At 49.0% G+C, this 17,427-nt stretch overlaps 1 protein-coding gene across 1 annotated transcript in view; it reads right to left on the bottom strand.

The window, feature by feature from the left end:
* The window catches only part of LOC121432879 (otoferlin-like), a 91,920-nt gene that overhangs the window by 64,036 nt on the left and 10,457 nt on the right, over nucleotides 1–17,427 (bottom strand). The window contains exon 2 of the mRNA XM_041631041.1: nucleotides 9,301–9,359. Within this exon, the coding sequence (XP_041486975.1) occupies nucleotides 9,301–9,359 (59 nt within the window). The remainder of the gene's footprint in view (nucleotides 1–9,300; nucleotides 9,360–17,427) is intronic.

Genomic DNA, 17,427 nt, shown 5'->3' with positions numbered 1-17,427 from the left:
GAATGTGGGGCCAAGAGGAGGAGACAGAAAGGACCCAGATGGATGCGGTGACGCTATCACAGCTGTCCAGCAGAACCAGATAGGCAGCCTCAGAATCAGAAGCCACAGTAGAATGAAAATTTTTGTCGGTCCCTGCGTGGCTTGTTACACAGCAGTGGGTAACCATGACATTATCCAATGCTGCCTGTGGCTCTCCCTATCAGGTCTGTATCAAGATCACGTCACACCAGCAGCAGGGCTGGGATCCATGCCCCTGCCTTGGTCATCACACACACACACACACACACACACACACACACACACACACCCCAGTTCTCTTGCTCCTCTCCTCCCTATTGGTTCGCAGAATGTCATGATGCCCATTCTCAGGGCATTCAGAGCAGGGGCAGAGCTGAGGCGTGGGTGTCTGTTCACTGTGCTCACTGGGGCTTCCCTGCACCCTTTACAGCAGATGCTCAACAAACAAGTCTCCAACAGTAGACTACAGCACAGGTAGCCATGAGGGGATGGCAGGAGTGTGTTCTTTGGGGGTAGCTGAGGCTGGCCAGGCTTTTGGCGTGGAGCCAGAACCCAGGAAGTGTTCAATTAATGAAGCCATTTATTAAAAGTGTTATTATGGTGCCGTTTGTTCCAGGAGCTGGGCAAGATTTGGCTTCTTGGTGACAGACTCTTGAGGGCTGCAGAGGTTTCTGGGGACATCGGGCTCGTCTCCAGCCTGGGCAGCACTAACAAAGTCTCTTCCTGTGGCCATTGCAGCTGAGGACAGTGGCTTTTATTTCTGGAAGTGCCCAGAAAAAGTGGTTGCCTGGAGACGGGTCAATAAAATCCAACTCACCATGTAATATCCTGTTCCATCAACCCCAAACCTGGGATCCTGACCCTGTTAGGGTAGCAGCTGAGCCAAACATTGCTCCCTCAGATGTCATGAGCTACCACATCCCGTTCAGGGGCACAAGTTTGCTGAGCATCTTCTGTGTACCAGATCTGTGAGCAGATGGCTCCATGTGGGATGCAGGGATGTAGGGGTTCAGGGGTGCAGGGGTTCAGGGATGCAAAGGTGTAGGGGTGCAGGGGTTCAGGGATTCAGGGGTACAGGGTGTAGGGAAGAATGCAGGGATGAATGGATTCAGGGATGCAGAGATGAAGGGGATGCAGGGGTGCAGGAATAAAGGGATGCAGGGATGAAGGGATGCAGGGGTTCAGGGATACAGGGATGCAGGGATGCAGTGGTGCAGAGATGCAGTGGTTCAGGGGTACAGGGATGCAGGGGTGCAAGGATGCAGGGATGCAGGGATGAATGGATGCAGGAATGAGAGGTTGCAGGGGTGCAGGAATGAAGGGATGCAGGATGAATGGATGCAGGGGTGCAGGGATGAAGGGATGCAGGGGTGCAAGGATGCAGGGATGAATGGATGCAGGGGTGCAGGGGTGTGGGATGTTTCCCAGTCCTGGGATATACCTAGATGGCTCTGAAGACAAACTGTCCTGAAACAGCAGCATGCAATGAGACTGTCCAGGAGCTGGGGGCGAGGTACTTGTGGTGGAGAAAGGAAAGATGATCTCTGTCAGAGAGAGTCTCGGGAGCTCCCTGAGTGTCTAGTTGTGACCCACTTCACCAGCTCCAGGCTTAGGCTAACGTGGCTAGCAGTGGCAGGATGCAGTGTTCTGTATCTTATCAATCCCAGGGTTCTGGGACACCACAGAGCTCCCTGGCGTGTGGGAGGATGACCTGGATCTTCCCCAGCTTGCCCACTGACTGGGGGTGGAAGGTCCGATCAGCAGGCTAGCATCCTCCAGGCACAGAACCCCATGCTTTGGGGGAAAAGTTGAGAGTTGCGGGTTCTCCATAAATATTTGGGGTATAATAGATACAGTCCTGGGAGACAACTATTCTACACTTGCCTCTGGAAGTCTCGGGGAGGCCTTTCTTCCTATAGACCTCCTCTCCTACCACTAGAAAATATTGCACCTTGACTAACTGACCTCTAAGGCACCTTTCAGTAACTGTGTCTGTGCCTAGCCTTCTGCTTATTCTAAAGGCCAAGCTGAGGGCCTGCCCATACCACTAGCTCAGCCGAGCACTTTGGATCTGGACCCAGGCCTGCCTGAAGTTACAGGTGCCAGGCTAGCAGATGTCCATCCCTTTCTTTCTTTCTTTTTCCTAATGTTTTCAGCACTGTGCGTTAGACCAACGACAAAGAGATGGTACATTCCTGTCCCCTTGGAACTCACAGCCCATGGCTTCCAGATGTAAACAGAAGTGCGCTGGCAGGCCAGGTCCTTGCTCAGGCATTGCCAGCCCGAGATTAGAAGCCCCTAGATCATCTAGCTTTGTAAGTACTGAGCACCCGAGGGCAGGGCTGAATCATTTATCTCCCTTTCAAGTCACCCTGGGCCCTGGAATCAGACAGACTAGCATTCAAATCCTGGCATGGCTTCTTGTGACCTGGCATGATGTCTCTCAGCCAACTATACTCGGGCCAAGCTCTCTCCCCTTAGCATTCTTGAAGTGGTCTGGTTACTTGGGGGTGGGAGGGTCCACACAGTGTCCGTGTTTAAACCAAAGCAGTCAGGATTGAGACAGACTTGGTGAGATCCCCCTGTTCTCCTCCCTCCCCCCTCCCCCCCACCTCATTGCCTCCTGCCTCAGCTTCTTTGGAGCTACCAGTACAATGCGGGATCTCGGGTTCCAGCCCCTAGGAAAGGGGACACCTCTGGGCTCTGTTTCCATTGCTGTTGAAGGAGCATTGTTTTTCTTCCCGGCTACCTCCTGCCCACTCAGGTTGCTCAGTCCAAAGCCGTTTGTCTACTTGTGTCAGAATCAAGCAGGTGCCCCTCCCTTGCTTGGACTCCTTACCCTAGCAGAAGAAGCACATTTAACCTTTTAGCCTTCATTTCGTTTTCCTAGCCTTAGAAGGCAGCGTGCAAGGAGGAACCCCTCCTCTCGTTTTATGGAAGAGTCCAAGACCCAGAAACATTGTCTCATGAGAGATTTAGAGCCCAGGTCTCCTGACTCCCAGGCTCCCCAAACTATGTATCTCTCTCTCTAAGCCAGTTCCTGAAGGCCCTAGGCAGAATCTAGGGACAGAAGAGATCCTTGGAGAATTCACAAGGGTTTCTTTCCCAGACCTCAGGTTCCATCAGGGATAGCCAGAACAATGCTTGTCTACCTACGGCAGGAATGTATCTTCATGGTCTCTTTGGGGGTCGAGGAGTTGCCCCTCCTGCCTTCTGGAATACACACTAGTAGCCAGGCTAGAGGAAGGAGAGGAAGCCTGGCTCACTTGGGCAAGCCAGTCAGAGTTCTTGAAGCTTCAGGACAGCTTTTTGTTGCTGCACCTAGAGAGGTCTTCAAATCTAGTCTTGGTAGTGTCCACTTAGAATCCTGCCTTGGCCACTTCCATTCTGTCACTTTGTAAGGGGACATTCTCTGGGCCCGAGTGTCATCATCTGTGGGTTATTATGGGGACTAGATGGAAGAGGAAGGCTCAGAGAGTATTGGGCCACCCCTGCCCCCACACCCACAAGTACCAGTGACTCCCTCTTAAGTGATAACCAGGAACTTTCTGGTCCCCCTTCCTATACCCAAAGGCCAGGGAGCACACTGGCAAGCTTCTCTCTGTCTGACGGTGGCTCTTGGATCCTGTCAGTGTCCGCCATAACTCCCTGGCTTCTGCCTCTCCTCCATGGTCACTGAACACTGTCCCTGACATAACTCCCTGGCTTCTGCCTCTCCTCCATGGTCACTGAACACTGTCCCTGACATAACTCCCTGGCTTCTGCCTCTTCCCCGTGGTCACTGAACACTGTCCCTACCATAACTCCCTGGCTTCTGCCTCTTCCCCGTGGTCACTGAACACTGTCCCTGACATAACTCCCTGGCTTCTGCCTCTCCTCCATGGTCACTGAACACTGTCCCTGACATAACTCCCTGGCTTCTGCCTCTTCCCCGTGGTCACTGAACACTGTCCCTACCATAACTCCCTGGCTTCTGCCTCTTCCCCGTGGTCACTGAACACTGTCCCTGACATAACTCCCTGGCTTCTGCCTCTTCCCCGTGGTCACTGAACACTGTCCCTACCATAACTCCCTGGCTTCTGCCTCTTCCCCGTGGTCACTGAACACTGTTCCTCCCATAACTCCCTGGCTTCTGCCTCTCCTCCGTGGTCACTGAACACTGTCCCTGACATAACTCCCTGGCTTCTGCCTCTCCTCCGTGGTCACTGAACACTGTCGAGAGACAGCCCAATGTTCAGTTCCTATATGGACCATCTTGGTCCCTCCCACTGGCTCAGGCACCCTCCTGACACTCAGACTATGCCTCGTGTAGATGTTCAGTGGCATCAAGGACATCCTTTACCTGACCCGTGTTGGCCTGCTCTGGAAAGAGGAAGGACACGGTGATTAACTTTGAATGCCGCCTGTTATCTGTGGCTCAGGTGTCCCGGGTGCAGTGCATGGAAAGGGGCTATATTGTCCTTGAAAGGGGCATCAGGTTACTCACCAACCGGGAACTGGGCTGACAGGGCCCCTAGGAGTCTTGCTATAGGCCCTGGGAAGGCAGGCCGGTGAGAAAGTGATCCAGAGCCCCTGACTGAAGAAGAGAAGTGGGGAAGGGAGCCAGCAGGCGGTGCAGGGGTGGGGTGGAGGGTGGGGAGGCTAGGTTGCAGCCTCGTGATAGCAGACTGCATGTCCATCTCCAGCATGACTTGACAGAGGTGGCAACTGAGGCTAAGCCAAAGTTAAAAGCTGCATAGCAAGGAGGCAGAGAACACAAGAACCAAGCGCTCCCACAGCATTGGGGACGAGTCCAGCTGTCCCAGGGCAGAGGGGCACACCCAGTGGGGAGGCTTCACTTCTCCTGGCTCCCGCTCTGGGTCTGAACTGCCAGCTATACTATATGGCTAGCCCAGGAGGAGGAAAAATAACTGGTTTGGGTGGTCCCTCAGCCCGGTGGTTCAGTTGGACCTCAAGTCTGCCGTGGGGTTCTTCTCAGCACACAGCCAGACATGAGAAAGAAACACCAGAAAAAAGAGCATGCTATTTTAGGGTTGGGGGGTCACATTGAGCTCTAGGTTTAGGCCAAGCTGGTGACTTAAGACTGTTGGTTCTCACCTCCAAAGTCAGCTCTGGAAAAATTCAAGCAGCAGGAGGGAGAGACGAATTCCAAGCAGAAAGACAAAAAGACCCAGACATCTGAATATATTTCTGGCTGTTTAAGCTGGTGGCTGTTGGAAGCTGAAGGCTGTCAGTGTGGGGCCTGTGGTGAGGGGAGGAGCTGGGCAAGAATGAGACCTAAGGCTGAGGAAAAGTTTGCTATGAGACCGTCTGTATCTCCAATAAACTATGACAAGAGCCTTGGTGAGGTGGGCAATAACACAAGCAGGTGCTGACAGACCAGCAGCTCATGTCTCTTGTTGAATCCCGGAGGCACTGCCAATGGTGTTTCTCCTGACTCCAGTGAGGGCTCTGCACATTTCTGGGGTGGCTTGGGCCCACTTTGTTCAGCCCGAAGTACCTCTCTCTCAACTGGCCTGTCACCAGAGAGTGTGGTCCACACAGGGACCCTGCACAGAGGGAAGCAAAGGCGCTTAGGCAGTATCTCTCCTGTGAAAGACAGACAGTAAGGACACTGAAGCCATTACGGCCACGGCACTGGCACTGAGTTAGCACAGTACCTGGGCCATCCGGGAATGTATTAGCAATGTAGTGTGAGGACAGGGAAGCATCACAAAGACCAGGCCATGCTCTGAAGGACCAAGAGAGAGCGATAGTTTTAATCAAGAATTGGGGACAATGACTTTTTTTTTAAAAAAAAAAAACAATAGTAAATAAAGGTTAAAAAGGCATAGATTTGTTAAGGCTCACAAAATGGGAGCAATAAGGAAAATCTACAACCAAACCCATCATAATAAAATTTAAGAATACCACGCTACAGGGCTAAAAAGATGGCTCAGTGAATAAAGGGACTTGCAGTCAAGACTGGTGATGGTGGTCCTCAAACCCACACAGTAGAAGGAGAGAACTGTCTCTTAAAGTCATTCTTAGATTCTCACATAAGTTTCTTGGTGTGTTGGTGTGTGATGCCACCCCTCCCCCCCACACACAACTAACTAACTAAATGTAATAAACAAAGACTTTTCAGTACAGGCTGGAGTGTAGCTTAGTGATGGCGCTCTTGCTTACCGTGTGCAGGGCTCTAGGTTTAATCCCCAGGACATATAAAAGTTGCATAAAAACTGCTTTGGTGGAAGAGATATAGAGTACTGTTGTGGACTATTAATGAAGTAAAGATGTGTTGCATTCTTTTATGTTGCATTTGTTTAACTCTGTGAAGCTGTGTTACTTTGCCTGCCTAGAATGCCTGATTGGTCTAATAAAGAGCTGAACAGCCAATAGCGAGGCAGATGAAAGGATAGGCAGGGCTTGCACGCAGAGAGAATAAATAGAAGAAGAGAGAAGAAGAGGGGGGGAGAGACAAGGAGAGAGGAGGATGCCAGGGGCCAGTCACAGAGTAAGAAGGAAATAAAGAAATATAGAATAAAGAAAGGTAAAATCCCAGAGGCAAAAGGTAGATGGGATAATTTAAGTTAGCAAAATTGGCTAGAAACTAGCCAAGTTAAGGCTGGGCATTTATAAATAAGAATAAGTCTTTGTGTATTTATTGGGCAGCTGGGTGGTGGGTCCCTAAAGAGTAAAAATAAAATAAAATAAAATAAATCGACTGCAGTGAACAAAGTTAAAGAATGCCCAATGTAGACAGAATCGACATGAGAGATGGAGAGAGGTGGAGAAACCGAAGAGGCATGAGAAAATATTAAAGTAACTACACTAATGACAAACTACTCTAACTGATTTCTACAAGTTATCAGTAGGGACTTTAGTTTTCATAAGGGTAACTGTCGAAAAGATTATGTTCTTTCAATTAAACCTTATCAAGCAATGGCAAGCTGAAAAGGAGCAAACAAAAGGGAAGGGAACTATAAAACAAGATGCTGATGGATAGAACAATAAATGGAAATGGTGACATCATTCGTTTATAAACAGAAACTCCAGGGCTGGACAAATGGTTCAGCGGGTGAAAGCCCTGACTGCTCTTGCAGAGAGCCCTGGTTCTCTTCCCAGCACCCACACGGAGGTCCACAACATCTGTAACTATACTTCCAACAAACCTGATGCCCCCTTCTGGTCCCTGTGGGCCCTGTACATATGGTACACATACATATATTAGGCAAACATTTATACACATATAAAAAATTTCTTTTAAAAACCAGAAACACTTATATGGGTAAAAAAAATGATATCTAAAAATCTTAATAAGATACACCTAAACTTAAAAACATGGACATATAGAAAAGATAGTCTAGAAAAATAATCTGAGATTTGCAGTGTGTGTGAAAAGGAAGTCCATATTGACTTCAAACTGTGATCCTCCTGCCTCAGCCTCACAAATACCTAGGTAACAGCCTTAGGATCCAATAAGATAGACACTAATGCAAACATCATGGAGGACAAGAAAGGAAACCTTATGCTAGTAGATGAGAAAAGGGACATGCAGAGAAAGCTACTGTGAACATATAGCAACTAATAACACAGTTTCAAAATACAGCAAGCCACAGCTAACAGGTAGAAATAAGCAAAACAACAGCTGGATCTTAGACCTAGTTCATAGAGAGTTGATAGACTGGGACCGATACTCCCCCCCTCCCACCTCCACCACACGCACACTGTCTCTTTCATTCTAGACATGATCTCATCCGACAGAGGCTGGCCTTGAACTTGATATGTAGTTGAGGGCAATCAGAACTTCTTAATCCTCCTGCTTCTACCTCTTTGGTGCTGCATTCCAGGCATGTGCCACCATGGCTGGTTTATGCAGAGCTGGGGGTTGACCCCAGGCTGTGAGCACCCTTTCAATTGAGCTACATCCCCAGTAGGCATTTTAAACATTTAACATCAACAGAGACTGGTACTCAGAATATACTAAGAAGATCGGTAAGAAAGAAGAACAACAACCCAGACAGCCTAACTGATAAAATGGCAAGGAATATGACAACTTGCCTAAGAGGGAACTGAAAGACTAAAGGCGTGATCAAGAGATGCTCAAATCTGTTAGTAATTGGGGATCTGCAGAGTAAATAAGAGATCCCTGTTGGACTGGTGAGAGTCAGGGGCCTGGGAACCCCAACTGTGGATGAGGATGTGGGCACAGGAAGCGTCACTCTCTGTCTCACAGGCTGTGGCAGCACTGGATCACATTAAGGGTAGGAAGCACCAAAAGCCACAGATTCTGGATGCTGGTGCTCATCTTGGGGAAGACACTCACACAGATGCAGGAAAAGTGTGGAGACCATTTTCTGTATTTCTAGTGCCATGAGCTAGGAATGCCCTGGTAGAGAGGGCAGGTGGCCAGCTCATCCTGGCTTGCCCAGGGGCTCCCCATTTTAAGACTGAATGTCTGTTTCTCTGGAATCGTCTCCATCCCAGGCAGTCTGGGATGGTCGGTCACCCTCCGTTGGCGGTGTCCCAAGCAGCGCTATGTAACACAGATGGGACTTAGAAACAGTATATAGTGAAAAAGTAGAAAAGAAAATATTTAACACATTGTCATTTAAATAAACAAACATATGCTTATAGCAGTCCAAACCATGCAGGGAGGTATAGAGAACCAAAAGGACTCCATTGCCTACGTTAGAATGGTAGTGTGTGAGAAAAACACACATGTGCACATGCATACCAAAAGACATAAGCAGGGCCTCATGGGGCCGAGGAGATGACGTGCCATAAACTAAAGCGAATGCTTTATACATTCAATGATTCTGAGTCTATGGTTTAGAAGAAAATGAACTAGGGGGACTACTGTGCGTATGTCTTTCAATGTTCCCACCAGGAAGTTCTGAGAACTTAGGGATGAGTATCTGATGCTCTTAAAAGGCTGAATCCATGTGAGAAGGGCATCGTAGAAGCCCTGGTGGCCTGGTTACTCCAAGGACACCACGAGACACTGAGGAAAAACCCTCCCTGATGCCCTGGAGAGTCTTGGGCTGACGTTAGATCTCTGGTGGCAGTTTCTCTACAGGGAGCAAAGAGGTCCAGATCTGGCAGCAGCTTTGGGTCTGGTCGTCCAGCTGTTACTCACTGGATGGGCTTCCGCTGTGTGGAGGCTTTCACAACCACCCACCACCACCTCCTCCCAGAAAGTCACTCCAATGAAGCAAGCTGCAAACAAGCCACCCGGGGTGGGGGCGTGGGCAGAGAGGAGAGCTTGCTGGAAAGGGGACAGGGATGCAGATATTCTACCTCATCGAAGTCGGCCACATCCTCACAGTTCTCCAGGACCCGGGAGTAGAAGGACTGCCCTGTGGATGGAGGAGAATGTAAGGTCAGACTTGTCTAGACAGTGAGCTGGGGACACACCTTTTTTTCTTTTCTTTCTTTTTTTTTTTAAAAAGATTTATTTATTTATTTATTTATTTATTTATTATGTATACAACACCTTTCTTGAGGGTATCAGAGCAGCATTTAACCCCATGACTGTGCAACTCTCCCCAGAATGAGGGACGTCCCCACACATAACCTCTTATCTGACCTTCTAGCAGCCAAATGCCATTAACTCCGTTTTTGTAGATGGGACACTGAAACCTAGGATAAGGCCCAGGCTAGCCAGAGTAGAGGAGTGGACCCCGGGGTTCTTCTGTTGTACCTGGGGGCCCCTTGGTCTTCTTTTATACTCCCCAGCCCTGCTGTCACAGCAGAAGCCTAGTTGATAGGGGTAGTGGGCCTCTGCAGACTAGTGGGGCTTTGTGGGGTCTAACCCCTTCTGTGACTATATCCACGGGCACCCCAGAATCTTCTGTTCAGACAAAACCTGGGCCAAGAATTAGGGCCCAACTTCCCCTAACAGATGATCGAGGACTGCTCTGGGAGAATTTGCTCGGACGCCCTGTGTAGTCCCAGGCGGTGACTTGTTCCTCTGGTATCCCCATTTGGGTCCCCAAGCTGCCCAGGCAGGCCCACTATGCCTGGGCAGACATGCAGAACTATGTATAAAAGTCCGCAGTTAGCCAACAGGACTCTGAGCATGCGTGAGCCCCTCCTTTTTGTCTAAGCAGCACCACCTCACCCTCATTAGGGTGGTGTGTGGACTGCTCCCCTCATACCACGAGGAAGTCCTAATAATGTTTCTCTTTTTTTCCTGGTCTGAGACTGGGTCTCACTGCATAGCTCTGGCAGGCCTGCCTCTGCCTCCCGGTTAAAATCACGGGCCACCACACCTGGCCTAGTGAAGTTTCTCTCAGATCGTTTTACTACGTATGTTGGTGAAGTCTACTGGTGTGTTGAGCAAGAACGCACCAATGGCTGGTAACGCTAGGGACTGCTTGTGTTGGAAGTGGCCAGTAGCCAGTACTGGTAGCTCTGAGGTGGTTCGGAGGAGAACCGCAGCACGGTGAAGAGCATGACTACTGAAGAGTCCCAAAGAGCGGCAGCTGGGGGGCAGGGGACACGGAGGCTGACAGTGGGAGCTGGACCTGCTGGGGCTGAAGACACAGGCTGCGGATTCTAGGGGCACCGACACTTTATCTGCTCAGGATTTCTGTCTGAACTGAGAAAAAGAAAAAAAAAAAACCTTCAACCAACTGGAAACACAACCAGCCAGTAGCCAGCCAGCTCTACAGCTCTTCTTTGTTTTTGAGATAGAGTTTCTCTGTGTAGGCCTGGCTGCCCTGGAATTCTCTCTGTAATTAGACCAGGCTGGCTTTATATTCACAGAGATTCACCTGCCTCTGCCTCTCGAACGTTAGGATAAAAGACATGCGCCACCACCGTCCAGCAACCAGCCAGTGCTCAGGTTATGGCTCTCCTGACCCGTGACCAATGGTCTTTCCATCTCTGTGCCCCCTTTGCAGAAAGGCAGGCTCAGTGGGCTTCTTCCCTGTGCTTTGCTGCTAGCCCCTCCTTTCCGGCTGGCACAGGAAATAGAGGGTGTGGATAAGCATGCATGTCTCAGGCCACCCTCCACAGTGGACCCTGGCATCTACACACTTCACATGGGGATTGTTGAGTGGAAATGGTGAAATCACCTTTCCAGACTTGTCCAGTCTGGGCCAAGCGGCTGGAAGAATCAGATTTGTAGAGTGGGGGCAGGCTAATGGGGATAGGTGAAGGCACCTAGCAGTCCAAACCACCATGAGAAATAGTCACTAGAATTCTTGATGTACAGGGCCATGGGGATTCTAGATGGGAGGATGAGAAACTTCTCCAGGATCTCACTCTCAAGGGACCATAAAAGGGGAAGCCACAGGGTAGAGCTGGTTCCTGACTAGGAAGTGAGGGGTTTCAATGTTGGGTGAACAGAAACAAGTAAGCGGGCGTGCAAGTGTGCGTGCGTGCGTGCGTGCGCGTGCCTGCGTGTGTGTGTGTGGCAGGTAAATGTAGAAAGGGTTGCCTGGTTGCATCTGAGATAATGACGGCGACGCTGTGAAGCAGAGAAGTAATATACACAGAAAATGGATTGGACTAGATGAGACAGAAAGAGTCTTTAGCACTAGCCAGGGACAAAACACAGGAAAAAAATCGAAAAGATAAAGCTCCACCACGCATTCGATGGCAGCCAGCAGAGGTGGAGGAAGCGTGAGCCATGACGTTTGAGCTCTGTGCCTCTGCTAATTTTTCCCTCGGGCAGCACGCGCAATATAACTAGAGAATCAGGTGAGCGCTGTTGTGCTTTGGGCTTCCCCAAGGACCCACAGCTCTGAATAATCAAAGGCCTTTTCATCCTATAAGGTCTTAATGAGCCTCGGATATGGGCAATGCTCAGGGATCTCCAGGAATGAAAAGCTGGGGCACTCAGCTGTGGGAGGGCAGGTGGGGGTCCTGTAAGGCGGGCTTGGCTTTGAATTGTATGAAGCACTCCGCTGTAGCTTCCCGCAGCCCCGGGGAGGGGAGATAAAATACAGTGAGATTAGTCACTGTAGACTCTACACACCACAGCTCAGCTCCACCTGGAGAAGCACTAAAAACCTCAGTGTCTCGGGTTCTGGAGATGAAGGCATGAGGAAAAGTCTCAGACAGGGGAGTGGGACTCTCTCTCCTTATATACATGCAATATAGTCACACAAATACAAATAAATATTTGCTTAAATCATGCAGAAACAACGGAAGGAGCAGTGTGTTAAGGAAACAGCACACGCTGACTTGCTTTGGAAGAGCCACATTTTGGGGGATTAACAAGCAGTCCTGTCTCCTCCGGGGAGAGCCAGGGGCTCTCCACCCCTCCAGCTTATCACTGGGGACTGTGAACCGCATCGTGCTCAAGTTCATTTCCACTTACCATCCATTTCATCTACCACCCGTCTCAGATAGTGACATTTCCGCTTCGTTTTAAATGGCCCAGGACCAAACCATTAAACATCCTAATACCCAAACCCCATTCTCGCCACAGGGACGATGGAGAATTAAAGCTTGAAAGAAAATCATCTCTTCCTTGTGTGGAGAGGGGTCAGGTGAGAGGGAGGGTAGCTGGAAGATTGAACAGCACCCTCACTCTGGTGGCAGAGCTATGCGGTTTGAAACGACTCCCTCCCCAGCCCGTCAGGGCAGAGCAGAACTCAGCGTTGTGAGTCCCACACCACCTGATGTTCCCATCACGACTCACTGGGTTCAGGATCTTAACAGAATGAGCCTTTATGTCATTTGCCATTTAAAAACACCCACCCTGCAGCTAGCTTCCTATATACAGGTGTGCCGTGTGCCTGTGTTATGTGCAGGGTGACTGACGTCCTAGCGTCCTATGGGAGGTGACTGCACAGCACAAAACACGCCACCTGTGCAGACTAAGTTCCCTTTTCCAGTTGGCCCTGCTCGAGACACAGGCCCAGAGGGCTGCTTGCCCCATAAGCTCCTTCATTTCCACAGGCAGCAAGGGGTCTCCCCCTCCCCGGCCTGGGTCAGCCCTGCGTTCAGCCTTCACGGAGGGACGTTGAACTGAGATAATTAGAATCTGGATGCTGCCTTTAAGAGCTTATTACAAGCCACAGGGAGAGACGCGTCGGGCGCGGAGAAGCTTTTATATAAGATAGAATTAGACTGCTGGCTTGAAGAGAGAAGGTAGATGGGGAGGAAATGAGTCTTTGCCTAGCGGGTCAAGGCAGGAGTTAGCCAGGCATGAAGGCAGATACCAGAATAACAGACTCCAGGCTTCCCAGGGCTTGGGTGGTGAGCTGGGAATTCCGGGGAGAGAAGGTATGCAAATTTTCAAAGCTTGTGAGCTGAGAAAGAGTCCTGATGGAGCTGGGAGTGGCACCCTGAATTCTCATGGTAATGGGAGAAATGAGAGGTCTGTCCTCAGCAGCTATCGAAGGAAGACCTGAGTGGGGTCCAGAGGACGAGGGGTTCTCAGACACCCTCAGCTACTGCCCAGAGGAGGATGAAGGGGTTCACAGTCACCCTCAGCTACTGCCCAGAGGAGAGTGAAGGGGTTCACAGTCACCCTCAGCTACTGCCCAGAGGAGAGTGAAGGGGTTCACAGTCACCCTCAGCTACTGTCCAGAGGAGAGTAAAGGGGTTCACAGTCACCCTCAGCTACTGCCCAGAGGAGAGTGAAGGGGTTCACAGTCACCCTTAGCTACTGTCTGAGTTTGGTTCTCTGTTGTGAAAAAGAAATTGACCAAAAGCAACATGGGAGAGGAGGGGGAGAGGAGGGCTTTTGTCTGGCAGACAGATTGCATTATGGGAAGCCAAGGCAGGACCTTGAGGTTGAAGCTGCGGCAAAGGAACTCTTCTCTCTGCTTGTTCCTCATGGCCTGAAGAGCTTCCTTTCATAAACACCCAAGACTACCTGTCCAGAGTGGGCTGGTCCCTCCCACATCATCATTAATCAAGAAAATACCCATAGAAATGTCCACAGGCCAATCTGATGGTGGCAATTCCTCAACTGAGGGTCCGCCTTTCCAAGTGACTCTAATTTGTGTCCAGTTGACAAGAACTAACCAGCACAGTTACATAGAGAGTTTGAGAGTACCAGCCTGGTACAACTTTGTACTTAAGAAAAACAACCACAAAAACACCTCAAAAGGAGCTTTGGTGCTAGCTGGGCACGGTGTGGCTCATGCCTTTAATCCCAGCATTTAAGAGGCAGAGGCAGGTGGATCTCTGTAAGTTCATGGCCAGCCTGGTCTATGGAGTAAGTTCCAAGCCAGCCAAAGATACACAGAGAAACCCTGTCTTGAAAAAAAAAAAGGAGCTTTGTTGCTGAGAGTGCACGGTAGGTTGGTAACCATCTATAGTGCAAGACAGACCCAAGACAAACTCCTGCCACAACCAGCTACTGTTGTTCCATGTGAGCTGAGAGATAGAACACAACATTCTTCGACACTTGGCCCAGTCCTAATTCTTTCTTTGCTTTACTTAAAGTCAGGAAATCACTAAGCGTTTCCTGAGATGAACCTGGTAGAGCTCCTCCAGGCCCCTCTCCTCCCCTGGCGGCGGGTGCTTCCTCTGTTACCCCTGAGGAGTTCTCCGAGAAGGTCCTGCTGCATTCTCAATCTCTCCACTTCAAGTCAGTCGCCTTCCTTGGAAGGCCAGCTACCCTGACAAGCTCCAGGAGGCAGGGCACTACTGCTCTGAGTGTGAGGGAGAGGCCAGCCTTTGGCAGGGGTGGGTGGGTCTAGAGCTGCCAATCAAGGCTCAGAGCCCTGGCACTGGTAGTCCCACTCAGAATCATCGCCTGTAATCTGGCAATAATCATGCTGGACCAGTTCAGTGTCTTGGAACCTTAGGACAGTCAGCAAGAGGTGCTTTTGAAGCAAGTCTGAGCATAAAATCAAGTTGCTGTGAGTGTAGGACTATTGCATAGATGGTTAAAAGTTTTTTATTTATGATTACTGTGTATGAAAGCATGGTGAATATGGGGGGTGCACCCCACAAGTACATGTGGAGGTCAGGAGATGCCTTTGTGGGGTCAGTTCCCTCCTCCTAGGGTTCCAGGACCCAAACCCACATCTCCAGTCTTGCAGCAGAAGTGCCTTCACCTGCTGAGTCATCTTCCGGTCCTGAGTTTGGGAGATGCGGTGGCTCTTGGGCCAGCTCTACCACTTGCTAGTCTGTGCCCCCATCAAGTCCTTCTGCTTGACTTAGTCTCTTCACCCATGAAATGGGGAAAAGGGGGGTCTTTGGAACAGCATGGGCACACATTTTATTACCTACGTAGAATACAGTCATCATTCCGTGGAATGGTCTTGTCTTTGCTTTAGGCCTTTAAGTTACATGCTAAATATAAAAGTTGTCTTCTCTACTATGAATCACATTTATAGTGTAATTTTAGCAGCATATAATTAGAAACAATTTTTCACTCACCTGTAATATTATTCAAGTTTTAGGTATTTTAAGTGTGATTATGACTCTTTTTTAACTAAGTAAAAATTAGATTCACAGATCTTAAGGGTATATTTTAATGGCTCTTAATAAATGCACGCACTTGTTTAATTACCACACAGTCAAGATATAGGACACTTTCAGCTCTTCAGAGTATTCCCCAGACCCTTTCCCAGCTAATTTTTACCTGCCACCGCCAGCAGCTAACTGCTCCAGTTTCTGTCCCATTATGTATATAGTGTTTGACCTGCACGTATGTGCACAGCATGGATGCTTGATGCCCATGGAGGTCAAAGGATGACATCATATCCCCTGGAAGTGGAGTTATAGATGGGTGTGAGTCACTATGTGGGTGCAGGGAACCAAGCCCAAGTCCTCTGTAAGAGCAACAATTGCTCTTAACCACTGAACTACCTTCCTGCCCCATTTTTCCCCAGCTTTGTTGTAGACTATTACTTTAACTAGGCAAAGATGTGTTACATTTGTTCATGTGTGTGCAGGAGCATGTGTGTATATGTGTGCAGGAATGTGTACGTTCAGGTGTATGTGTGTGCAGGTTCATGTGTGTGCAGGTGCATGCATGTGAAGGAGCATGTGTACATATGCTTGCAGGTGCAGATGCGTGCAGGTACATGTACATGTGCATGTGTGTGCAGGAGCATGTGTGCGCAGGTGCATGTGTGAACAGATACATAAGTGTGCAGGAGGATATGGGTGTAGGTACATGTGTGTGCAGGAGCATGTGGGTGTGTGCAGGAGCATGTGTGCCTGAGCACATATAGAAGTCGGAAGATATCCTTGGGAGTTGTTCCTTAAGTGCCATTCACTGTCTCTTTTGAGACAGGGTCTCTCATTGGAACTTGAGAGCCCCAGAATCTCCTGTCTTTGCCTCCCTACACTGGAATTTTAAGTATATGCCTGGTGGGTTCTAGGATTAACCCTAGGCCCTTGTGCTTACAAGACGAGCGCTTTATCAGCTGAGCTATTGCTCCAGCCCCCAGATGTGTGTCTGGCTTCTCTTAGTCAATTCTTTTCTGATTTATATTGTTGCATACATCAGTATAGCTATTCTCAGTGTCTGAGGGGCCTGGAACCAATTTCCCATGGATATCTAAACCTATGGGTGCTAGAATCCCTTGTATAAAATCTTGTGACATTTGCATTTAATCCACATTTAATCTTCTGATATACTTTTAACTGTCGCTAGACTATAATAATGCACACTAACATAAATACTTATAAATGTAAATAGTTCCAGTGTATTACTTAGGAAATTCTGACCAGAGAGAAGTACGTGTTAAACAGAGATGCATTTTTCCTTGTTATTTTCGATCCTCGTTTAGAGATCTCATCCACATGGTGGATTTTCACTGTTGAGTAATATTCTATTGTATGGGTAAACTCAACGTGCTGGGCTGTTCTGCTCATAGACTTTTAGGTTGCTTCTGAGAGTGTCTTATTATGCTAGACAGTTATCTTTGCTTGTTTTGTCCACTGAAGTGACCTGGGAAAATGGAGCTTCAATTGAAGAATTACCTCCACCAAATTTGCCTGTGGGACGACTGCGGGGCAGCGTTTTCTCGAGGATCGATTGTTATGGGAGAGTCCCACCTGTTATGGAATATTATTTTATTAACTGGGCAAGGATTTATTACATCTGTTTATGATGCAGACTATTTCTTTAACTGTGGAAAGGGGTGTTACATTTGTTTGTGCTGCATCTGATAAATTATGTAAAGGTGTGTTGTATTTGTTTCACCTTGCCTGCCTAAGGCACCCGATTGTTCTAATAAAGAGCCTACCGGATAAAAGCTAGGCAGGAGAAAGGACAGGCAAGGCTGGCAGGGAGAGAGAATAACTAGGAGGAATCTAGACTCAGGAGAAGAGGGGAATAAAAGAAGTAGAGAGGAGAGAACAAGGGACATTCCCAGAGCAAGAAGCCAGGCAGCTGCCAGCCAGATACAGAGAGAGCAGAAAAGTAAGATACACAGAAAACACAAAGGTAAAAAGCCCCAAGGAAAAGTGTAGATGAAGAGAAACAGGTTAGGTTATAAG

Source organism: Microtus oregoni, unplaced genomic scaffold (assembly GCF_018167655.1).
Source record: "Microtus oregoni isolate MIOR12 unplaced genomic scaffold, Mior012 000036F_ref0000092, whole genome shotgun sequence".
Classification (NCBI taxonomy): Eukaryota; Metazoa; Chordata; class Mammalia; order Rodentia; family Cricetidae; genus Microtus; species Microtus oregoni.
The sequence above is the reverse complement of the archived record's forward strand: the minus strand, read 5'-3'. Positions and strand labels throughout refer to the sequence as shown.